At 41.7% G+C, this 25,406-nt stretch overlaps 1 protein-coding gene across 1 annotated transcript in view; it reads right to left on the reverse strand.

Annotated features, from left to right (window-relative positions):
• LOC311143858 (FERM and PDZ domain-containing protein 4-like) overlaps nucleotides 1–25,406 on the reverse strand; it is a gene marked incomplete at both ends in the record, with an annotated part of 56,818 nt that overhangs the window by 4,526 nt on the left and 26,886 nt on the right. The window contains 11 exons of the mRNA XM_084179734.1: nucleotides 2,487–2,669; nucleotides 3,041–3,130; nucleotides 3,531–3,657; nucleotides 4,101–4,237; nucleotides 4,589–4,708; nucleotides 5,523–5,654; nucleotides 6,226–6,333; nucleotides 6,872–6,976; nucleotides 7,934–7,979; nucleotides 12,943–13,045; nucleotides 13,370–13,530. Coding sequence (XP_084035860.1) covers nucleotides 2,487–2,669; nucleotides 3,041–3,130; nucleotides 3,531–3,657; nucleotides 4,101–4,237; nucleotides 4,589–4,708; nucleotides 5,523–5,654; nucleotides 6,226–6,333; nucleotides 6,872–6,976; nucleotides 7,934–7,979; nucleotides 12,943–13,045; nucleotides 13,370–13,530 — 1,312 coding nt within the window. The remainder of the gene's footprint in view (nucleotides 1–2,486; nucleotides 2,670–3,040; nucleotides 3,131–3,530; nucleotides 3,658–4,100; nucleotides 4,238–4,588; nucleotides 4,709–5,522; nucleotides 5,655–6,225; nucleotides 6,334–6,871; nucleotides 6,977–7,933; nucleotides 7,980–12,942; nucleotides 13,046–13,369; nucleotides 13,531–25,406) is intronic.

Below are 25,406 nucleotides of genomic sequence, written 5' to 3' on the forward strand. Positions count from 1 at the left end.
CATACTCAAAGAAAGGGGAAAATCTCACCTTTCTGGTTAAAATAGTTATACATTCCTGAGGTGTAATCACATTTGGGGACACAAGCTCAAGTACACAGTACAAATATGATTAAAATATGAAAATATGAAATATTTTATATTATTTACATTTACATCATTTAGCAGACGCTCTTATCCAGAGCGACTTACAAAATGGTGCATTAAACTTTTTTTTTTGTACTATTTTTTTTGTCCTTTTTTTTTTAAATGGGGGGTGGGGGAAGAAGGATTACTTTATACTATTCCAGGGTTTCAAGTGTCTCCGGAAGGTGGTCAGTGACTCCGCTGTTCTGGCGTCATGGGGGAGCTTGTTCCACCATTGGGGTGCCAGAGCAGCGAATAGCTTTGACTGGGCTGAGCGGGAACTGTGCTTCCGTAGAGGTAGGGGGGCTAGCAGGCCAGAGGTGGATGAACGTAGTGCCCTCGTTTGGGTGTAGGGACTGATCAGAGCCTGAAGGTAAGGAGGTGCCGTTCCCCTCACAGCTCCGTAGGCAAGCACCATGGTCTTGTAGTAGATGTGAGCCTCAACTGGAAGCCAGTGGAGTGTGCGGAGGAGCGGGGTGACATGAGAGAACTTGGGAAGGTTGAACACCAGACGGGCTGCAGCGTTCTGGATAAGTTGTAGGGGTTTAATGGCACAGGCAGGGAGCCCAGCCAACAGCGAGTTGCAGTAATCCAGACGGGAGATGACAAGTGCCTGGATTAGGACTTGTGCCGCTTTCTGTGTAAGGAAGGGTCGCACTCTGCGAATGTTGTAGAGCATGAACCTGCAGGATCGGGTCGCCACTTTGATGTTAGCGGAGAACGACAGGGTGTTGTCCAGGGTCACGCCAAGGTTCTTTGCACTCTGGGAGGAGGACACAATGGAGTTGTCAACCGTGATGGCGAGATCATGGAGCGGGCAGTCCATATTATGTATTTCCTATTCAACAAAACTGTATGAATAAGGCTTGAAATTACTTATATGCTTTCTAAATATAGCATAATCAAATGATAAATTGACTAACTATAATATTTCACCTTCCTTATAACTGTAAAATACATATTTGTATGTTTAGTGTTAGAGAAAATGTGCATATTTTCTAAAGGTCTCCCTTGATCAAAATGTCTGCCCCCTTGCCTGTGACCGTCTCACAGGGCTGTAGCTTGGCTTCCTGAACTCGTTAGGAGCTCGCCTTTCATTTCACGCCCATCTACGAAAAACAGAAAGTGTTTTTTGTTTAAAATCTATGAATTATTTTAGATGAATGGCTATAAATCGATCTCTGAATGTGCTACGGTGTAACCCTTGCAGGCGTGTGCTTTGTGATGTATAGCAGGGTTCAGCCAGGAGTTGATGGACAGTCGGAAGAGCGAATGAAATGGCAGGAGGGACGTCCCAGCTTCAAGTGGTTTCAGATTTCACATCCCACAGTAGGTCACACAAGGCTCATACTAGTGTGTCCGTGGGAACCAGGACATGCAAGCCATTTCCATCTACGGGAATCCACAGATCGATTTATAAGCGAACGTGTTGGACGGAACCGGTACCAGAACCACGCATGTCCCCTAAAAACGAGACTTTACATCTAAGAGGTTTTAAGTCCAGTTCATAGAGAATGTTACAAAGTGGACTACATTTAATAACTTACTTTGGTGGGACTCCCGAGTGGCGCAGCAGTCTAAGGCACTGCATCGCAGCGCTAGATGCATCACTACAGATCCAGGTTCGATCCCGGGCTGTGTCGCAGCCGGCCGCGACCGGGAGACCCATGGGGCGGCGCACAATTGGCCCAGCGTCGTCCGGGTTAGGGGAGGGTTTGGCCGGCCGGGATGTCCTTGTCCCATCGTGCTCTAGCGACTCCTGTGGCGGGCCGGGCGCATGCACGCTGACACGGTCTCCAGTTGGACGGTGTTTCCTCCAACACATTGGTGCGGCTGGCTTCCGGGTTAAGCGAGCAGTGTGTCAAGAAGCAGTGCGGCTTGGCAGGGTCATGTTTCGGAGGACGCATGGCTCTCGACCTTCGCCTTGAAGAGATGGCGATTGGGTCTAAACAGGCTTTTGGCGTTTGGTAGTCTAAATTCAGTGTACTTGTCTTTAACTGTCATTTCCTGAAAGTCAGACTTTTCTCACATGCCAACTCATTTCTCTCAGCTTCAGAAGCATCTGCATTCACACCATGCTCTGTGCGGTTATCCTTAGAGTGTCTTAACAAAATGAAACTAAAATGTTTGAGCTGACTTCATCCAGTGTCCAGAAACATGAATTTGTGTGGTATGCAAATATGCACATATTTAATGAGATATCGCCTAATTTGCGTATTTTTATAAAATATTTCAGAAAAAGCTGAACACAAAAAAGTATTTTAAATGTATCCATATTCAACTGGTAAAAGTTCAATGTGATATGATTAATGGGGAAAAAAATACCACATTTAGAATGAGTCCATTTAGAAGATAGATTTTACCTTGACATCCAGAACATGTAGCTCTACTCTGACTTCCTTCTCCTCCTCTGTGTACATCTCGATGCGGTTGACGTGGCTGAAGTCAGCCAGCAGGGCCACCAGGTTAGTCTTTGTGTTGATCACATGACTGATGCCATACCTGGGACCCACTAGTAGAGTCACCTCTGTGTGCTTCTCTCCTTGCTGTGGGCATAAAGCAGAAGGGAAACCATTTAAAGACAATACACACGGGGCGGACTGGGAACACAAATCGGCCCTGGCATTTCAAACACACAGGACCTTTTTTTTTTCTCTTGAGGCTCCCACACCGGCCCATTTTTCCCTTAAGGCACCCATTATTAGCCAGAAAATGATCATTTTCTGCAACAAAAAAAAGTTAAACAGGCCCACTGGGCTAAAAATGGACCAGCCCATCTGGCATTTGCCCGAAATGCCAGATGGCCAGTCCACCCCTGAATACACAGACTCCATTAATAACTTATTATGAGATATGATATTCGGATATTTGATGTGTCGTTACTCAAAAGTTCAGAAAAGAAGAGGTAGTTATTTACCAGCAGTATAGATTTAAACACCCGCCCTCCATACAGTCTCAGGTCACTGAGATACTTCAGATAGTGGACCTTGGCCTGCAATGCTGACAGCTGAAAGAGAACATGAGCAATTTAGGCTATTGACGTTGTATGAATGTGCACAGACGATTTATTTTACAAAGAAAGTGGCGCTGTGATTGGTCACAGTGACGCATTACATTATCTAACCGTGGGAAATGTATGAGAGCATGACAAATCAGAAAATATTCACAATTCTGGTTGAGTATTCCCCTAGGTGGTGCGTTAAGAGTGAGCTGGAGAAGAGGGGGATAAGAGGAGACAGGAGAGAGAGAGAGAAGAGAAGACAGGAAAGAGAGAGAGAAGAAGAGAAGATAGGAGAGAGAGGGAGAGAGGGAGAGAGAGAGAGAGAGAGAGAGAGAGAGAGGGAGAAGAAGAGACAGGAGAGAGAGGGAGAAGAAGAGACAGGAGAGAGATGATAAAGGTACTCTACCTTTTTTCCAGGAGTTACCAGATTCTGGTTGGTTTTGAGAATGTGTGTTAGGGCTTTCTTGATGTTCTTCTCTTTCATACTGGACAATACTGCAGGAGGGAGGAACAGTGCCAAACCCCACTCCTTCCTGGAGAGCAAGAAACCATGGTAACACAGATTTAATGTACAACAGCAGAATGCATTCGTCCAGTGAAAATCAATCATAAAGAGGGGGTACATTGATTGGCCAACAGGTAGTCGATTATAATCAATATGCATAGTACTTACCTGTGGTATTTACGACGCACCAATCAGTGGGGAAATCATTACTGTATCTGTCAGGGATGTAATTTGTTCATGAAGACACCCAAGCCAGATAAGGATTTTTTTTCTCCAGATTATTCACAAGTCACCGAGTAAGTGTTGAGAGTCTAATGTTGTGAGGGTGTCAAAAGATCTCATAACAATGTGTTGCTGGATTGAACATGTGAGGAAGTGCCATGTGTGAACTTTAAGGGACCAGAACAGACATCGGATCTGTTCCCTGTTGACTTGGTGGTGGGGCAGCAGTGTGAAACACAAGCTACTCACTCAATGTACTTGAGGGAGACTTTCTGGGACTGTTTGGTGTTGATGGTGAGGATGTACATCTGCAGGGCAGCCAGATGCAGGGCTGTGTCGTATTTCAGCTCTGACCCAAATCTCTCCAGCACCACGTCATTACAGCTCTTGAAGGGGAGAAGATGAGGAGAGGAGAGGAGAGGAGAGGAGAGGAGAGGAGAGGAGAGGAGAGGAGAGGAGAGGAGAGGAGAGGAGAGGAGAGGAGAGAGTTACACTGGTTAGACTATTGTTCCTTACCATGAACCAGACAGTAGTACCTAGTAACAGTAACTATGGTATGGTTACATTTGGCTCCAAGTCAACAACAGATAATTTACATTTTTCTGAGCTAATGTTTATATAAGGAATCTTACCAAATACATATCAATGAATATCATGCAAAAATAAACATTTTGATAACACAACAAACGTGATACTTTTCAATCAGGCAGTGTTGTCTTCCATGTGCTGAGACTCACCTGAACATAGAGGTATTCAAATGCCACTGCATCTCTCTTGAGGAGGTCAACGGGGTCCTTCGGGACAAAGCTGATACGGAAGAAGCATTTCATCTTCTGTGCCCCTGGTCTCTGTGTTGCCTAGGGCACCAGGCCAGGACAAGGAATCAACATTTAGTGATGAAATGTCATGAATAATGAATAATGGATTAAAGATACTGCGATTTAAATGCTGACATCTATTTTAAAAACTCATTACAAAACCTATAAAATATCAAATTGCTTTAAAATCTATATCCTCATTTGTATGCTTGCAGAAACAACATCAATGTAAAAAAAAAATTATAACTCACATTTGTTATAACAAATTGATGTAAGACCAGAATATTAATCATTGAAAAGGTAAAAAAACAACAACACATTTTTCATTTTTATATTGAATATATATTATTAATTATTTTTATTTATTTTTTGACTGTATTAACATATTTACAATGAGAAAAAGGTGATGAAACAATACTCCAACCCCATTGTACTTTATTTTCATCTATAGTCTGTCTGATGGGTGGGTCTGCATCGTGTTCACCGTTACCCTACAATCATTATTTTCACATACAATCCCTCTACAATCATTCAATCACATGCCCACCAACACTCATTACATTTAAATTTTTTGTCATTTTAGCAGACGTTCTTATCCAGAGCGACTTACAGTTAGTGAGTGCATACATTTTCATACTGGCCCCACGTGGGCAACGAACCCACAACCCTGGCGCTGCAAGCGCCATGCTCTACCAACTGAGCTACACGGGGACTTCATTTCACACTGGCTGTGAGAAAGAAGGCGGGTCATATTTGATTACACTGTATTAGGGCCTAATATTGTCAATCTGTCGGCTATCCGAGCATGAGGCCGCTCCACTGTCGTTACCCCCCCCCCCCCATGACGTCTCACCTGAGTTAACATCTCCTGCTCGTGGAGGAGCATGAGCTTGCTGGCCGAGCCCTCGTTTCTGTGCTCCAGCATCAGCGAGAAGTGCTCAATACTCTTAATGGAGAGCTTCTCTTGCAGGGTCAAGATGACATCCTTTCACACGGACAGAAGACACATTCATTATTAACATGGTATGTGTCAGGCACTCATTTGCGTTACACATACCCTAGCTAAACAGGTATGTGTTCTTAAGCAAACAATTCAATTATGGAATGCTGCATATCCTAATAAGATAATGGGATAATGCGGTTTTACTCAATAAAAGCTATTCAAAATGGAGGATTTCTTTCACATCCATAATCATATTTATACAGTGCACAACTTGACATTATGTCAGCCGCGTTACACAATATTACACAGATTAAAACCGTACACTTTTGAGATGTTTTTTTCTATGAGAAAAAAAAGCCCTGGCCTACTTCTCCATGCATCACACTTAAATTAAGTTACAGCTGACATGTCTTTGTGGGAGTGCTTTGTGCAATGGAACATTTGGACACCTGCTGAATCCTAATTAAGTAAAGATAATACGATATGCTACTGTGATCAAAATAATTAACTTTTCTATAAGTGGCCTATGAATGATAGAAAAATAGAAAAATCGTTTTTTAATTAATCACTATCACCATTACAATGTCTTAATGAATGGCACCGGGTGCTATACCTTAATGGATGTGTTTCTGTCAAACTTAAAGGATTTGGTCTGTCCATTCTCCAGGTACACCTTCAGAACATTTGTCATGAAGAGTAGAGAGCTGTCCTTCAGAGATTCCTGGAAATAAGAAGATAATGAGGGTGATTACAATAGCTTCCATGTTGATCAGCAGGCTACACTGTGAAATGGGCGAAGATAATGGAGGTGATTACAATAGCTTCCATGTTGATCAGCAGGCTACACTGTGAAATGGGCGAAGATAATGGAGGTGATTACAATAGCTTCTATATTGATCAGTAGGCTACACTGTGAAATGGGGGAAGATAATGAAGATGATTACAATAGCTTCCATATTGATCAGTAGGCTACACTGTGAAATGGGGGAAGATAATGGAGATTATTACAATAGCTTCCATATTGATCAGTAGGCTACACCGTGAAATGGAAGATAATGGGAAAAACGATCAGTAATGGCAATGTGAAGAAGAACACGACTGCGTCCAATACTGTTTAACAGTGTAATGTATTTTGAAATATTAGAAGATTCAAGGTCATTATCATTGGTGCATACTTTTGGGCTTTTGGAGAACACTGGTATACAATGACATGACACAGTGAGGGATGTATTGTTTTAGTACAGTGCTCTAGGTCTTACCGGGACCTGACCGTTAATGATGACCTCCTCTGCGAAGCGGACTTTCACTGGATTAGACTTTAACTTGGCCTTTTTGGCTGCACTGATGAACGCAGATTTGGGCGACTAGGAGTGGGGGTGGGAGGGAGAAATAGAATAAAAACAACTGTTGTCAACAGGTCTTCCCCTTCAGAAAAGTCACAGAAAATCAGCGCTCTCTCTCTCTCTCTCTCTCTCTCTCTCTCTCTCTCTCTCTCTCTCTCTCTCTCTCTCTCTCTCTCTCTCTCTCTCTCTCTCTCTCTCTCTCTCTCTCTCTCTCTCTCTCTCTCTCTCTCTCTCTCTCTCTCTCTCTCTCTCTCTCTCTCTCTCTCTCTCTCTCTCTCTCTCTCTCTCTCTCTCTCTCTCTCTCTCTCTCTCTCTCTCTCTCTCTCTCTCTCTCTCTCTCCTCTCTCTCTCTCTCTCTCAATTTAATACGTTTTAAAACTTTTGTGCAGCCTTTCTGGATGTAATTGCTACTTTTTTAATACATAAACCACTATTGTTTTCTCTACAGTTACTTCTGAAATGTGCTTCCTAAAGCCAGGTTACAACACAGTGTGATTTCTGCTAGAGCTTGAACACACAGCACAATAGACAAAATCAAAATCAAATCATTGTCTATTCTGGTGATGACAATACACATCCATCTCATTGACCTATTCTACAAATCATACCACTGACATTCGCAATAGCTGTTACTGTGGCATTGAATCCATCACCACATAGTCCTCCCTAGTCCTAACAACTGTTGACATGGCAGGTTCACGTTAACCTGGGGTCTCATGCTAGGGTTTGAAGCAACCATGAGAGGACTTGGACCATGTTCAGTATTCACCGTTTGGGCTGGAGTCCCAGTGAGTTAACCAGGGGAACACTCAGCAGTGTCCTGCCTGTTACTACACATTGACAGACATATGGTCACACGTTTCATGTCTCGGATTGTCTCGGATTCACAGAGTCAACAAACTAATCAGCATCGCAGACAAACAGTCTATTGAAATCTGTTCCCCAGGAGTTTGCTCTGAATCTGGGAGTGAGACTTACTGGATACGGTTGAACCACTGTCAACACAATGGATTCCTTGCAGCTCCTACAGAAAGGAAATACAACACAAACCAGCCAAAAACATCATTATAGATTGAAAAGATAAATATGTCAAATTCAGCAGAAGTCGATTAATCAACTCTGAGTCAGGCATTGTTTCTCCTACAGTGGGCAGATTATGACTGTTAGAAATAAACCTACGAAGATGGGCTAACAAGATGAGCAATCTGGGCCACACGTTATTTGGATAGTCTGGATAGTCCATCTGTAGATGCTCTATAGATGGTCATACTATCAACAAACTACACTTTATATACAAAAGTATGTGGACACCCCTTTCAAATTAGTGGATTTGGCTATTTCAGCCACACCCGTCGCTGACAGGTATATAAAATTGAGCACGTAGACATGCAATCTCCATAGAATGGCCTTACTGAAGAGCTCAGTGACTTTCAACATTGCACTGTCATAGGATGCCACCTTTCCAACAAGTCAGTTTGTCAAATTTTTGCCCTGCTGGAGCTGCCCCCGGCCAACTGTAAGTGCTGTTATTGTGAAGTGGAAACATCTAGGAGCAACAACGGCTCAGCCGCGAAGTGGTAGGTCACACAAGCTCACAGAACAGGACCGCCGAGTGCTGAACGCACAAGAACTGTTCATCGGGAGCTTCATGAAATTGGTTTCCATGGCCGAGCAGCCTAAGATCACAATGCGCAATTCTGAGCGTCGTCTGGAGTGGTGTAAATCTCGAACCCATTGGACTGGAGTAGTGGAAACGCGTTCTCTGGAGCGATGAATCATTCTTCACCATCTGGCAGGAGAACACTACCTGCCTAAATGCATAGTGCCAACTGTAATGTTTGGTGGAGGAGGAATAATGGTCTGGGGCAGTTTTTTATGGTTCGGGCTAGGCCCCTTAGTTCCAGTGAAGGGAAATCTTAACGCTACAGCATACAATTACATTCAAATCAAATCAAATCAAATTTTATTGGTCACATACACATATTTAGCAGATGTTATTGCGGGTGTAGCGAAATGCTTGTGTTCCTATCTCCAACAGTGCAGTAATATCTAACAATTCACAACAATACACACAAATCTAAAAGTAAAATAATGGAATTAAGAAATATATAAATATTAGATCGAGCAATGTCGGGGTAGCATTAAAATACAGTAGAATAAAATACAGCATATACATTTGAGATGAGTAAAGCAGTATGTAAATGTTATTAAAGTGAGTAGTGTTCCATTATTAAAGTGGCCAGTGATTCCATGTCTATGTATACAGGGCAGCAGCCTCTAAGGTGCAGGGTTGAGTAGCCAGGTGGTAGCCGGCTAGTGATGGCTATTTAATAGTCTGATGGCCTTGAGATAGAAGCTGTTTTCAGTCTCTCGGTCCCAGCTTTGATGCACCTGTACTGACCTTGCCTTCTGGATGATAGCGGGATGAACAGGCCGTGGCTCGGGTAGATGATGTCCTTGATTATCTTTTTGTATTTCCTGTGACATCGGGTGCTGTAGGTGTCCTGGAGGGCAGGTAGTGTGCCCCTAGTGATGCGTTGGGCAGACCATACCACCCTCTGGAGAGCCCTGCGGTTGCGGGCAGTGCAGTTGCCATACCAAGCGATGATACAGCCCGACAGGATGCTTTCAATTGTACATCTGTAAAAGTTTGTGAGGGTTTTAGGGGCCAAGACAAATTTCTTCAGCCTCCTGAGGTTGAAGAGGCACTGTTGTGCCTTCTTCACCACACTGTCTGTGTGGGTGGACCATTTCAGTTTGTCAGTGATGTGTACGCAGAGGAACTTGAAGCTTTCCACCTTCTCCACTGCGGTCTCGTCAGTGTGGATAGAGGCGTGCTCCCTCTGCTGTTTCCTGAAGTCCACGATCAGCTCCTTCATTTTGTTGACGTTGAGTGAGAGGATATTTTCCTGGCACCACTCTCCCAGAGCCCTCACCTCCTCCCTGTAGGCTGCCTCGTCATTGTTGGAAATCAGGCCTTCTACTGTTGTGTCGTCTGCAAACTTGATGATTGAGTTGGAGGCGTGCTTGGCCACACAGTCATAGGTGAACAGGGAGTACAGGAGGGGGCTGAGCATGCACCCTTGTGGGGTCCCTGTGTTGAGGATCAGCGAAATGGAGGTGTTGTTTCCTACCTTCACCACCTGGGGGGCGGCCCATCAGGAAGTCCAGGACCAAGTTGCAAAGGGCGGAGTTCAGACCCAGGGCCCTGAGCTTAATGATGAGCTTGGAGGGTACTATGGTGTTGAAGGCTGAGCTATAGTCAATGAACAGCATTCTTACATTGGTATTCCTCTTGTCCAGATGGGATAGGGTAGTGGTCAGTGCAATGGCGATTGCATTGTCTGTGGCTCTATTGGGGAGGTAAGCAAATTGAAGTGGGTCTAGGGTGTCAGGTAAGGTAGAGGTGATATGATCCTTAACCTTTACGGGATCGGTGTCCCGTATATGGGACGTTTGAGCTAACATGCGCTAATGTGATTAGCATGACTGTTGTAAGTAACAGCAAACTTTCCAGGACATAGACATGTCTTATATGGGCATGAAAGCTTAAATAAAATTAAAAAAACTTAAATTAAAATACCATGCTATTGTTTGAGGAGAGTGCACATCAACAAAAAACGTATCACGGCAACTGGTTTGATACATTCACTTCTAAATAATGTACTTACATTCAGTAATCTTGCTCTGATTTGTCATCCTAAGGGTCCCAGAGATAAAATGTAGCGTATTTTGTTTTTGAAAAAATCTATTTTTATATTCAAATGTAGGAACTGGGTTCTACAGTTTGAACCCCTGCTGTCTGTGGCTCCACACCCACCCCGCCCGGCCATCTAGATGTGTGAAAGTTAGTGTATACGCTAATCATCCATCATCCATCAAGTTAGTGTATAAGCTAATGATGAAAAAAATTAAAATAGAAAACGCATGTTTTTTTGTTTGTATTATCTTTTACCAGATCTAATGTGTTATATTCTCCTACATTAATTTAACATTTCCACATACTTCAAAGTTTTTCCTTTAAAATGATACCAATAGTATGCATATCCTTGCTTCAGGTCCTGAACTACAGGGAGTTAGATTTGGGTATGTCATTTTAGACGAAAATTGAAAAAAAGGGTCAGATCCTTAAGAGGTTAACTAGCTTCTCAAAGCACTTCATGATGACAGAAGTTAGTGCTACGGACCAATAGTCATTTAGTTCAGTTACCTTTGCTTTCTTGGGTACAGGAACAATGGTGGACATCTTGAAGCAAGTGGGGACAGCAGACTGGGATCGGGAGAGATTGAATATGTCCGTAAACACTCCAGCCAGCTGGTCTGCGCATGCGCTGAGGACGCGGCTAGGGATGCCGTCTGGGCCGGCAGCCTTGCAGGGGTTAACATGCTTAAATGTCTTAATCACGTCGGCCATGGAGAAGGAGAGCCCACAGTCCTTGGTAGCGGGCCGCGTCGGTGGCACTGTGTTATCCTCAAAATGGGCGAAGAAGGTGTTTAGCTTGTCCGGAAGCAAGACGTTCTAGATGATTCTGTGCTTCCAACTTTGTGGCAACTGTTTGGGGAAGGCCCTTTCCTGTTTCAGCATGACAATGCCCCCGTGCATAAAGCGAGGTCCATACAGAAATGGTTTGTCGAGATCGGTGTGGAAGAACTTGACTGGTCTGCACAGAGCCCTGACCTCAACCCAATCGAACACCTTTGGGATTAATTGGAACGCAGACTGCAAGCCAGGCCTAATCGCCCAACATCAGTGCCAGACCTCACTAATGCTCTTGTGGCTGAATGGAATCAAGCCCCCGCAGCAATGTTCCAACATCTAGTGGAAAGCCTTCACAGAAGAGTGGAGGCTGTTATAGCAACAAAGGGGGGGACCAACTCCATATTAATGCCCATGATTTTGGAATGAGACGTAATACGAGCAGGTGTCCACATACTTTTGGTAATGTAGTGTATCTGTTGATAACTGCTTCCTAAGGTTACAGTTAAGGTTAGGTTCAGAATAAGGGTTAGGGGTAATGGTTAAGTTTAGGGTAAGGGTTACGTTTAGGGTTAGGGTTAGTAGATAGTTAGTTGAAATGTTACTGATAGTTTGTAGTTAGTCTGTAGAGCATCTATAGACGGTCTCTAAATAAAGTGTTACCACAATCTGTTCTAGCGATAACTCAAGCCTGGCCGTTAATTCTGTATTGGTACAGTGGTTTACTGCTGAGAAACAGCACACTGCAAGGCCATGGGAGCAGTAACTGGACTCCTTATTGTCATATAATCTGCTGTACAGACCCACTACACAACATTCAGAAGTTTACATACACCTTAGCCAAATACATTTAAACTCAGTTTTTCACAATTCCTGACATTTAATCCTAGTAAAAATGTCCTTTCTTAGGTCAGTTAGGATCATCACTTTATTTTAAGAATGTGAAATGTCAGAATAATAGTAGAGAGAATTATTTATTTCAGCTTTTTATTTCTTTCATCACATTCCCAGTGGGTCAGAAGTTTACATACACAACATGTACTGTAGGTCATGAGAGGACTCTGACCGTTCAGCCACTCAGCCACTCAGCCACTCACTCACTCACTCACTCACTCAACTGAGTCAAACACATCAATCTAATAAGACGCATGGAAATAATTCCCACTGGTATACGGTTGGACCCGCACGGTGCAGCAGTGGGCTAAAAGCTGTCTACATGTACCTACACATTATTATTGGTATTGACATTGAAACTATACAGAGGGAATTATCCTAAAAGTATAACGTTCACTGTTTGTTTCTTTTAGTTAGTTATCCAATTTAAAACAGGCATTCATGGATTCATACAGACATTTACTGTCTAATGGCTCACTAGTGATGAAAATGACTCAGCCACGCAAAGCACACACAGCTTGACGTCACAATGTTCCAGGAAAGAACTGGGCTACAGTACAAACATAAATCCCATCTAAACTCGGCAGGTTTATCAGAGAAGTTTGAGTTCCTGTACCTGACGAGGTCGATGACCTTCTCCCTGGGGGCGGAGCTGACCGGCTCATCGTTAATCATGATGATCTCGTCTCCGGGGGTCAGTCTGCCCTCCGAGGGACCCCCTACCAACACACAGGGAACCACAGTGGTACCAATTAACAATGTTTCTAGCTAGTAATTCATCTTTGTTTTCTGAATCCATTGTACTCTGGCCTTTAGGCTTAGGTTTAACTAATTTATGAAGTACCCTAAAGTGCATGGTCAATTAATATAACACAGGCTTTCATTGGATGTCATCATCACCCATTGGTCGCCATCTTTTGTCATCTGGTCACCATTGGATATACAGTATAGTACTACATCTTACTTCCTGTTGCTAATGGCTATATATATATATATATATATATGCAATGGTGATTGGTTTACAGGTGGGCTGGTGTGTTTACCTGGTGTGACTGACCGAACCACCACTGGTTTCTCACTGCCTGCCACAAAGCCAAAGCCCAGGACTGGATCTCGTTTCATCTCCACCTTACGGGTGGCCGGAGGTACAAACTTGTCCCCGTCCAGACGAACCTTGTCCAAGGAGCTGCTTTGGGACACGTGGCTGGGAGAGGAGAGAGGGAAAGAGACAACCATAGAACAAGTAAGAATAGTGTCACTCTGATGAAGGTCATCTGACCGAAAGCTCAGCTACATTAAAGAAATGTGCATCTGAGTGGAAGTGTGTCAATTATAGAGTCTAGGGTTGCAAAGGGAGGGTAAATTACAGGAGACATTCAAAAGTTTACCAGTAAACTACCAGAACGGTGGTATTTTTCAAGGATTATATGTAATCTATCACGAGACATCTAGTGGCCCTTTTCGGTACGTCAGATTATCATACAGTGGGGAAAAAAGTATTTAGTCAGCCACCAATTGTGCAAGTTCTCCCACTTAAAAAGATGAGAGAGGCCTGTAATTTTCATCATAGGTACACGTCAACTATGACAGACAAAATCCAGAAAATCACACTGTAGGATTTTTCATGAATATATTTGCAAATGATGGTGGAAAATAAGTATTTGGTCAATAACAAAAGTTTCTCAATACTTTGTTATATACCCTTTGTTGGCAATGACACAGGTCAAACGTTTTCTGTAAGTCTTCACAAGGTTTTCACACACTGTTGCTGGTATTTTGGCCCATTCCTCCATGCAGATCTCCTCTAGAGCAGTGATGTTTTGGGGCTGTCGCTGGGCAACACGGACTTTCAACTCCCTCCAAAGATTTTCTATGGGGTTGAGATCTGGAGACTGGCTAGGCCACTCCAGGACCTTGAAATGCTTCTTACGAAGCCACTCCTTCGTTGCCAGGGCGGTGTGTTTGGGATCATTGTCATGCTGAAAGACCCAGCCACGTTTCATCTTCAATGCCCTTGCTGATGGAAGGAGGTTTTCACTCAAAATCTCACGATACATGGCCCCATTCATTCTTTCCTTTACACGGATCAGTCATCCTGGTCCCTTTGCAGAAAAACAGCCCCAAAGCATGATGTTTCCACCCCCATGCTTCACAGTAGGTATGGTGTTCTTAGGATGCAACTCAGCATTCTTTGTCCTCCAAACACGACGAGTTGAGTTTTTACCAAAAAGTTAGATTTTGGTTTCATCTGACCATATGACATTCTCCCAATCCTCTTCTGGATCATCCAAACGCACTCTAGCAAACTTCAGACGGGCCTGGACATGTACTGGCTTAAGCAGGGGGACACGTCTGGCACTGCAGGATTTGAGTCCCTGGCGGCGTAGTGTGTTACTGATGGTAGGCTTTGTTACTTTGGTCCCAGCTCTCTGCAGGTCATTCACTAGGTCCCCCCGTGTGGTTCTGGGATTTTTGCTCACCGTTCTTGTGATCATTTTGACCCCACGGGGTGAGATCTTGCGTGGAGCCCCAGATCGAGGGAGATTATCAGTGGTCTTGTATGTCTTCCATTTCCTAATAATTGCTCCCACAGTTGATTTCTTCAAACCAAGCTGCTTACCTATTGCAGATTCAGTCTTCCCAGCCTGGTGCAGGTCTACAATTTTGTTTCTGGTGTCCTTTGACAGCTCTTTGGTCTTGGCCATAATGGAGTTTAGAGTGTGACTGTTTGAGGTTGTGGACAGGTGTCTTTTATACTGATAACAAGTTCAAACAGGTGCCATTAATACAGGTAACGAGTGGAGGACAGAGGAGCCTCTTAAAGAAGAAGTTACAGGTCTGTGAGAGCCAGAAATCTTGCTTGTTTGTAGGTGACCAAATACTTATTTTCCACCATAATTTGCAAATAAATTCATAAAAAATCCTACAATGTGATTTTATGGATTTGTTTTCCTCAATTTGTATGTCATAGTTGACGTGTACCTATGATGAAAATTACAGGCCTCTCTCATCTTTTTAAGTGGGAGAACTTGCACAATTGGTGGCTGACTAAATACTTTTTTTCCCCACTGTAGGTGTCTGTAATTATCTCTGGCCCTCTGTGTGGCCTTATCACATGTAAAATATATAAAATAAAATAAAAATATTTAAAATGATAACAATAAAAAATAACTGACAAAGCTGTAAAATATTATCCTAAATATAAATAATCAACTTAGTGAATACCACTGGTGTTAAATATGATTTTTTCAGCATTCAAATATCCTTTTAAATGTTTTTACAAACGTGTATATATTTTACTGTCAATATTTGATTGTTGTCAATGTTTTGGTGTCAAATTGGTGGAAGTTGTGAAAAAAGTCAGTTGCAGAGGTAATTGAAAAGAATGCCATTGTTAATTAGATGCTTTTTTCATTAATTATTAAACCATATGGTATATCTACTAGAAACTAATGGACAATATGGACACATATAATACATTAACACTATATATTAATACATATAGTTATTCAAGTATACCCTTAGAAAGAAAGATGCTATCTGGAACCTAAAATAGTTTTTCGGCTGTCCTCATAGGAGAACCCTTTAAAGTTCCAGGTAGAACCCTTTTGGTTCCAAGTAGAACCCTTTTGGAACCCTTTTTTCTAAGAGTGTATAAATTACCAAAGGTACAATAGATTTCCTCCCTATTTTCTGTTAATTACCAAAATTATTGAAGATTCCTGTAACTTTGGTAAATTACCGGTAGCTTTGCAACCCTAATAGTGTCACTAAAAGACTGACACCCCAGCTGAAAGACAAATCTGTTAGTTTTTTTTTACCATACTTTTCCTATTTAAAACAGATGTGAGATTCAGTATATCCAAAATGAAAATAGGCCAACAATGTGTTCAAAATCTATCTAACAAAGTATGTCAAAATCTATATGCACCAACATTCTATTCTATTCTATTCTATTCAGTTTTTAAAATTATATGAGAAAAAAATATTCCATTTTATTTGGAACCGCAAGCCAGACAAAATTAAACGGGCCTATTTATATAATTAATATGAATTCGGAGGACAGAAATTATTACTAAAAGCTTCAGTCATACAAAAGTTATACTTAAATCCGAACTGGTTCTCTAGCAAATTAGTAAGATTGTCTCACCCAATGTTCAAGAATGTCCTTTTCCCCTTTATTCAGATTACAACCACTCACTTTCAGTTATTTGAAAGGGAAATAATCTCCCAGATATCACTATTTCTAAAACAAGCCATAGAAAGTTGGTTGCAATTTCAATTTAATCCTCCAGAAATGACAGAACAAATAATGCAACAAATATTGTGGTTAAACTCAAATATACTAATTGACCCCAAAACTTTTTTTTTTTCCAAAATGTTTAAAAAAGGTATAATCTTTGTAAATGATATCATCGGTAGGACTGGTGGAGTTATGTCGCACATGCAGCAAACAAAAACATATGGAAATGTCTGCTCTACCCAAAATTACAACCAAATAATTGCAGCCTTACCGCAAAAATGGAAGAGGAAAGTGGAAGGGGGAGAAAGTAAGGAACTTGTCTGTCGGCCTTGCATTAAAGAACATAATTGGTTAAGGAAAACTGTGATAAATAAAAAGGTATATCAGTTTCATTTAAGGACCAAGGGATTGACAGCCGATTGACAGAGATGTTTGACGTACCGATCCCATGGCATAGTGTTTATGAACTGATACGCAAAACGACACCGGATTCAAAACTTAGAATCTTTCAATTTAAATTATTATATAAAATTCTTGCTACCAATAGAATGTTATTTATATGGGGGATACAATCTTCCCAGCTCTGCAGATTTTGCTGCGAAGAGACAGAATCATTAGATCATTTGTTTTGGTACTGTCCATTTGTAGCTTGATTTTGGACACAGGTCCAGAAATGGCTAAAGGATTGCAATATTTACCTGGAGCTAACCCTGCAGATAGCACTACTGGATAATCTGAAAAGTGATAGTCAATCGATCAATAATATAATAATACTATTAGCAATTTTCTTTATTTTCAATTCACAATCTGTACAAACAATGAGAATAGAAAGGTTCAGAACTTTTGTAAGACATCACAGTACAGTTGAAATATATATGGCAAATAGAAATCCTATATGGATGGTGTTAAGAGATAGATGGGAGGTGTTGAATGGAGTTGAAGGAAGGGACTAATAACAACTAACAACAAATAATAACAAGATAACTAATAATGTAAGCATACTGTGTCCATAATAAGTATATCGGTTGTATGTTGGGAGCTTTTGGGAAAGAGCACAGTTAGAAAGATATGGCATATAGAAGCAAACCGGATGGACATCATGAAAATGATCAGAGAGGTTGAGAGTAGAAGAAGTTCAGGAGCAAAAACAAATCAAATAGAATTATTGTAAAATTGACTGTGTCCATAAAATGTAGATAGTAAGTATAAGCTGGAAGTAGAGGCCTAAGCGTTGTTGTTTACTAATTTAAAGGATGGCGGGGTTGGAAAGTAATAAAGGGGAGTATATATATATAAAACATGGGGGATTGGAAGTGATGCAGACAATTACATTGATGGAAGTTACAATCTATCTGCAATATTAAGCTGATCTACCCCCCCCCCCCCCAAAAAAAAAAAAAAAAACAACAACAACATTATATTCTATGAAATACTGCCGTAACTTTGGCCAGATTCTTCCATCAATCTAAAACATACAGTAGTAGTACAGCATTGAATGTCTCTTCGATATGAACCAACTGGATGTTTTCCAGTTTATTAAGTTCCTTAAACGTCCAACGCTGAAAAGCAACATTTAGTCCGAAATTACAAACTACTGCCATGCTTCGAAATAGAACACGTGGGCGATGACAATCAAGCTGCCATTGTATCTTCCTGCTGCCAACGCTCACTGCCACTCTTATTAAGAAAATCTCAAACAAAACACACACACACATAGTCACACAGATAATGTACTCAATGCCTTTTCAAGATTCAGCACTAAGACAGTATATGGCAACATCTTACTTGCATGTGATTATTCAGCCATATGGGAAACCAGAAATAGACACTGTGGCCCTTAGCCAATGAGCCTTTGGCCTGTGTGAAGTGGTGCATTATGGTTAGTGAAGTGCCAGTGAGGGGTCAGTAAAAGCCCAGGTCCTTAAGTTCAGACAGATACATACTGGCATCATGTTTGACCTGTGGCACCCCTGTGGTTGGCCAACCTGTCACTGACACCTGTCAGATTGTTACTCAATGTTCCTATATCCCCTGATCCCCTGATCCCCCCCCCCCCCCCCCCCCCCCCTGTCAGTTCAACTAGTCAACGTTGAATTTAATTAGGGATATTCCCTAATCTATTTAAATACACTGCTATTCAATTTGACTATCATGCTAACTGTGTTGAATACATGTATTTGTAGATCATGTACAGTACACACATGATAACAGCTTTTACATTGCCAGCTACAGTTTTACACCACATCAATTGTGTAGCTTTGCATCTTTCTGTATTTTCCTCCAGTTTTCCCTTCTCCAATTCCACTCTCCAGGAGCAGGACTGTAGTATCAGAGGCAGCTCTCCCCATGGTTCCCATTGTTCTGGGTAATTAGGCTCGTGGGCTGGCTGGGGAGCCAGTGTGTAATTCACAGTCATTCCTGACACATGTTCCACTCGGCACTGAATACCCACAATTAATCTTTCAAGGCACGGAGCGAGAGCAGGGAGGTTGAAGGCAGGGTCTTTCTCAACATTTACATGGAGGCCTATGGCAACAGACACTCTGTCATTTTCTGGGGAGTATTTTGCTGCTCTAACAAGGCAGGAAAGACAACGGGATATATATATATTTTGACAGATTCCCCGCGATCATGAAACACAATTGTCTTGTTTGGGGATGCCAATGAGATAAGACTCAAGAACTGTCAGTAAAGCAAATAAAAAATGTTTCCCGTCAAGACCTGAACCCAGCTGGATCCCTTCTAGCCATTACCATGAAAAGGGGAGACACAAATTGTACGATATGACGTCAATATACCCTGGAGGACATTATTGTCCAAAAAACTCCAGTGGATCTCATATATTCATATAATAACCCAATGAGATTTGTTGAGAACTTTATTAATAAGGAGGGAAAATGAATGGACATAGGACAAAGGCCTCAATGGGATAGGACAACCTTCTCTGTTGACTATTGGTTGTTCCAGCCCAACAATAGATTACATTTTTATATGACACTAAAACACCTGAATGAATTAAACACAACCAAACAATTAAGAGCCCTGATGTTGGAAGGTGAACCTTCGCCCCAGTCTGAGGTCCTGAGCACTCTGGAGCAGGTTTTCATCAAGGATCTCTCTGTACTTTGCTCAGTTTATCTTTCCCTCGATCCTGACTAGTCTCCCAGTCCCTGCCGCTGAAAAACATCCCCACAGCATGATGCTGCCACCACCATGCTTCACCATAGGGATGGTGCCAGGTTTCCTCCAGACATGACGCTTGGCATTCAGGACAAAGAGTTCAACCTTGGTTTCATCAGACCAGAGAATCTTGTTTCTCATGATCTGAGTCATTTAGGTGCCTTTTGGCAAACTCCAAGCGGGCTGTCATGTGCCTTTTACTGAGGAGTGGCTTCCATCTAGCCACTCTACCATAAAGGCCTGATTGGTGGAGTGCTGCAGAGATGGTTTTCCTTCTGGAAGTTTCTCTCATCTCCACAGAGGAACTCTGGAGCTCTGTCAGAGTGACCATCCGGTTCTTGGTCACCTCCCTGACCAAGGTCCTTCTCCCCCAATTGCTCAGTTTGGCCAGGCGGCCAGCTCTAGGAAGAGTCTTGGTGGTTCCAAACTTTTTCCATTTACGAATGATGGAGGCCACTGTGTTCTTGGGGACCTTCTATGCTGCAGACATTTTTTGGTACCCTTCCTCAGATCTGTGCCTCGACACAATCCTGTCTCTGAGTTCTACGGACAATTCCTTCGACCTCATTGCTTGGTTTTTGCTCTGACATGCACTGTCAACTGTGTGACGATATATATAGACAGGTGTGTGCCTTTCCAAATCATGTTCAATCAATTGAATTTACCACAGGTGGACTCCAATCAAGTTGCAGAAACATCTCAAGGATGATCAATGAAACAGGATGCACTTGAGATCAATTTCGAATCTCATAGTAAAGGGTCTGAATACTTATGTAAATGAGGTATTTCTGTTTTTTATTTGAAAACATTTTAAAAAACCTGTTTTTGCTTTGCTTTTGGGGTATTGTGTGTAGATTGATGAGGATTATTTTTTTTTTAAATCCATTTTAGAATAAGGCTGTAACGTAACAAAATGTAGAAAAAGTCAAGGCGTCTAAATACTTTCTGAATGCACTGTATACCTAGCTAAGTGAATTACAGTTGAAGTAGGATGTTTACAGACACTTAGGTTGGAGTCATTAAAACTTGTTTTTCAACCACTCCACACATTTCTTGTTAACAAACTATAGTATTGGCAAGTCGGTTATGTCATTTTACAGACAGATTGTTTCACTTATAATTCACTGTTTCACAATTCCAGTGGGTCAGAAGTTTACATACACTAAGTTGACTGTGCCTTTAAACAGCTTGGAAAATTCCAGAAAATGATGTCATGGCTTTATAAGCTTCTGATAGGCTAATTGACATAATTTGAGTCAATTGGAGGTGCACCTGTGTATGTATTTCAAGGCCTACCTTCAAACTCAGTGCCTCTTTGCTTGACATCATGGGAAAATCAAAAGAAATCAGCCAAGACATCAGAAAACAAATTTTAGACCTCCATAAGTCTGGTTCATCCTTGGGAGAAATTTCCAAATGCCTGAAGGTACCACGATCATCTGTACAAACAATAGTACGCAATTATAAACACCATGGGACCATGTAGCCGTCATACCGCTCAGGAAGGAGACTTGTTCTGTCTCCTAGAGATGAATGTACTTTGGTGCGAAAAGTGCAAATCAATCCCAGAACAACAGCAAAGGACCTTGTGAAGATGCTGGAGGAAACAGGTACAAATGTATCTATATCCACAGTAAAACAAGTCCTATATCGGCATAACCTGAAAGGCTGCTCAGCAAGGAAGAAGCCACTGCTCCAAAACTGCCATAAAAAAGACAGACTACGGTTTGCAACTGCACATGGGGACAAAGATCGTACTTTTTGGAGAAATGTCCTCTGGTCTGATGAAACAAAAATAGAAAGCCGAAGAACACCATCCCAACTGTGAGGCACAGGGGTGGCAGCATCATGCTGTGGGGGTGCTTTGCTGAAGGAGGGACTGGTGCACTTCACACAATAGATGGCATCATGAGGAAGGAAAATTATGTGGATATATTGAAGCAACATCTCAAGACATCAGTCAGGAAGTTAAAGCTTGGTCACAAATGGGTCTTCCAAATGGACAATGACCCTAAGCATACTTCCAAAGTTGTGGCAAAATGGCTTAAGGACAACAAAGTCAAGGTATTGGAGTGGCCATCACAAAGCCCTGACCTCAATCCTATAGAAAAGTTGTGGGCAGAACTGAAAAAGCGTGTGCGAGCAAGGAGGCCTACAAACCTGACTCAGTTACACCAGCTCTGTCAGGAGGAATGGGCCAAAATTCACCCAACTTATTGTGGGAAGCTTGTGGAAGGCTACCCGAAACGTTTGACCCAAGTTAAACAATTTAAAGGCAATGCTATCAAACACTAATTGAGTGTATGTAAACTTCTGACCCACTGGGAATGTGTTGAAAGAAATAAAAGCTGAAATAAATAATTCTCTCTACTATTATTCTGATATTTCACATTCTTAAAATAAAGTGGTGATCCTAGCTGACCTAAAACAGGGAGTTTTTCCTAGGATTAAATGTCAGGAATTGTGAAAAACTGAGTTTAAATGTATTTGGCTAAGGTGTATGTAAACTTCCGACCTCAACTGTAAATATCACCAGCTTGCTAACTTAATATTAGCTAGTTAAGATAGCTATCTTGATGAATTTATCGTTGTAACTCTAAATGCATTTGTAGCTATGTAGCTAGCTAACAGCCATGGAAGAGGGTGAAAGGATTAGCTTGCAGTTCCAGCTTTCAGAAGGGAGAGTATTATATATTATATATATATATATATATATATATATATATATATATAATATTATATTTATATATATATATATATTATTATTATAGACTATTCTCGAGTTCCAGACAGAGAGCAACATAATATTCAGTGCTGTCTAATTTGAGGTCTCAATGAATGTCCCAAGAGAATAAGGGTATATCCGTGTATATGATGGATTATATGTGTACCTATGTTAGCACATTTTGTGAATAAAAATACAGTTTAAAAAGTCACACACAGTGTATAAACTTATTTCAACTGGAGCAGGCCAACCCTGCTGGGTGTGCACACTTCTGTTCCAACCCAGTACTAACACACCTGATTCAATGAATCAATTAATTAGATAATAATCAAGTGTGCTATTGCTGGTCTGGAACAGAAGTCTGCTCCCCCAGTAGTTCAGGGATCAGTGGAGCGAGGTTGGCTACCTATGGTATTGACTTATTTTTTGTTCACCTGAAATTTTGTTTTAGTAATAATAGCCTACTTGTTACTAAAATGTCTAACGTTTACATATGAGTTAGCTTGCTTGTACACTTTTAAATGATATGAAATAGTGTTGATTATTTGAAGTGAAGTGTTTAAACTTGTTTTCATTGTCAACTCAACTATTATTCAAGATTAACTAGTGTTGATGTTGATTAATCACAGATCACAATCTTGCTGTAAAGAGGGGAAGGGAATCTGTCTCTGTGTTGTATTCTCAAATGAACATTACCTTTTTGTTGTCAGCTCTCCAATTAGTTGTATTTGATTGTCACCATTTCTTCAGGATATCAGCCATGTGAACTAATTTTGCAGCTGATAATGGCATGCAACGGCAATGCAGCCATAGACCTACTGCAGTGGTTCCCAACTCCGGTCCTCCAGTACCCCCTCAACAGCACGCATTTTTGTTGTAGCCCCGGACAAACATACCTGAATCAGGTGTGTTTTTCCGGGGCTAAATTAAACAGTACTGTTGGGTGTACACGAGGAGTTGGGAACCACTGGCCAACAGTATGATGGCATTAGCCTTATGGGCATTTGCAATGCAGCCCTTGACATTGTGCATCTGAAGCAGAGAATCGCTTAACTCACACATTGTTTACATATTGTTCAGCAATTTAAAATCTTTATGTTCTCAATTTAAAAACAATACCAGTAGACTATATACCGTGCATTCAGAAAGTATAAAGACCCTTCCCTTTTTCCACATTTTGTTACGTTATAGCCTTATTCTAAAATGGATTTAAATAAGCTTTATCATCATCAATCTACACACAATACCCCATAATGACAAAGTAAAAACAGTTTAAAAAATAAAATATTTCGCACATTTTTAAAGGATTAAAAACATAAATACTTTATTTACATAAGTATTCAGACCCTTTACTATGAGACTCAAAATTGAGCTGAGGTGCATCCTGTTTCCATTGATCGTCCTTGAGATGTTTCTACAACTTGATTGGAGTCCACCTGTGGTAAATTCAATTGATTGGACATGATTTGGAAAGGTACACACCTGTCTATATGAGGTCCCAGAGTTGACAGTGCATGTCAGAGCAAAAGCCATGAGCTCTTCCTAGAGCTGGCCGCCCAGCCAAACTGAGCAATCGGGGGAGAAGGGCCTCAGAACCCAATGGTCACTCTGACAGAGCTCCAGAGTTCCTCTGTAGAGATGGGAGAACCTTCCAGAAGGACAACCGTCTCTGTAGCACTGCACCAATCAGACCTTTATGGTAGAGTGGCCAGATGGAAGCCACTCCTCAGTAAAAGGCACATGACAGCCTGCTTGGAGATTTCCAAAAGGCACCTAAAGGACTCTGACCATGAGAAACAAGATTCTCTGGTCTGATGAAACCAAGATTGAACTCCTTGGCCTGAATACCAAGCGTCACATCTGGAGGAAACCTGGCACCATCCCTACGGTGAAGCATGGTGGTGGCTGTGGGGATGTTTTTCAGCGGCAGGGACTGGGAGACTAGTCAGGATCGAGGGAAAGATGAACGGAGCAAAGTACAGAGAGATCCTTGATGAAAACCTGCTCCAGAGCGCTCACAACCTCAGACTTGGGTGAAGGTTCACCTTCCAACAGGACAACGACCCTAAGCACATAGCCAAGACAAAGCAGGAGTGGCTTCAGGACAAGTCTCTGAATGTCCATGAGTGGCCCAGCCAGAACCCGGACTTGAAACCGATTGAACATCTCTGGAGAGACCTGAAAATAGCTGTGCAGCGACGCTCCCCATCCAACCTGACAGAACTTGAGAGGATCTGCAGAGAAGAATGGGAGAAACTCCCCAAATACAGGTGTGCCAAGCTTGTAACGTCATACCCAAGAAGACTCGAGACTGTAATCTCTGCCAAAGGTGCTTCTACAAAGTACTGAGTAAAGGGTCTGAATACTTATGTAAATGTGATATTTCAATTTTTTATTTGTAATACATTTGCAAATATTTCTAAAAACCTGTTTTTGTTTTGTCATTATGGGGTATTGTGTGTCGATTGATGAGAAGAAAAAAAAACAATTTAATCAATTTTAGAATAAGGCTGTAAAGTAACAAAATGTGGAAAAAGTCAAGGGGTCTGAATACTTTCCGAATGCACGGTAAAGTTAGCTAACTAGCGAAGATTATGTTAGCAGCTCAGTTGAGTTAGCCAGCACACTACGTTTCTGTAGCAAGCTAACTAGCTAATAATACATTGTTTTTGATAATTTTCAAAATATATTTACTTACTTGAACAGGTTTTTGCCACTGCCTCCGTTTTCTGGGTCCTTAGAAAAACTAAATAATGGGCAATCTTCCAGAAGTTTCCGGTGTTAGCAAAACGCAGCCAGCCATGTGGACGATTGGAGAACTTCCAAGCTGCGGTTGCTAGGTAATTTGTGACAACTGCAAGCACTCTATTGTTCACAGTGGAAAAAAAGATGGGCCTCTGCAACCAGGAAGTGTGCCGTCTGGTCTCCAACC

Source organism: Coregonus lavaretus, assembly GCF_964263955.1.
Source record: "Coregonus lavaretus genome assembly, chromosome: 16".
NCBI classification, from domain to species: domain Eukaryota; kingdom Metazoa; phylum Chordata; class Actinopteri; order Salmoniformes; family Salmonidae; genus Coregonus; species Coregonus lavaretus.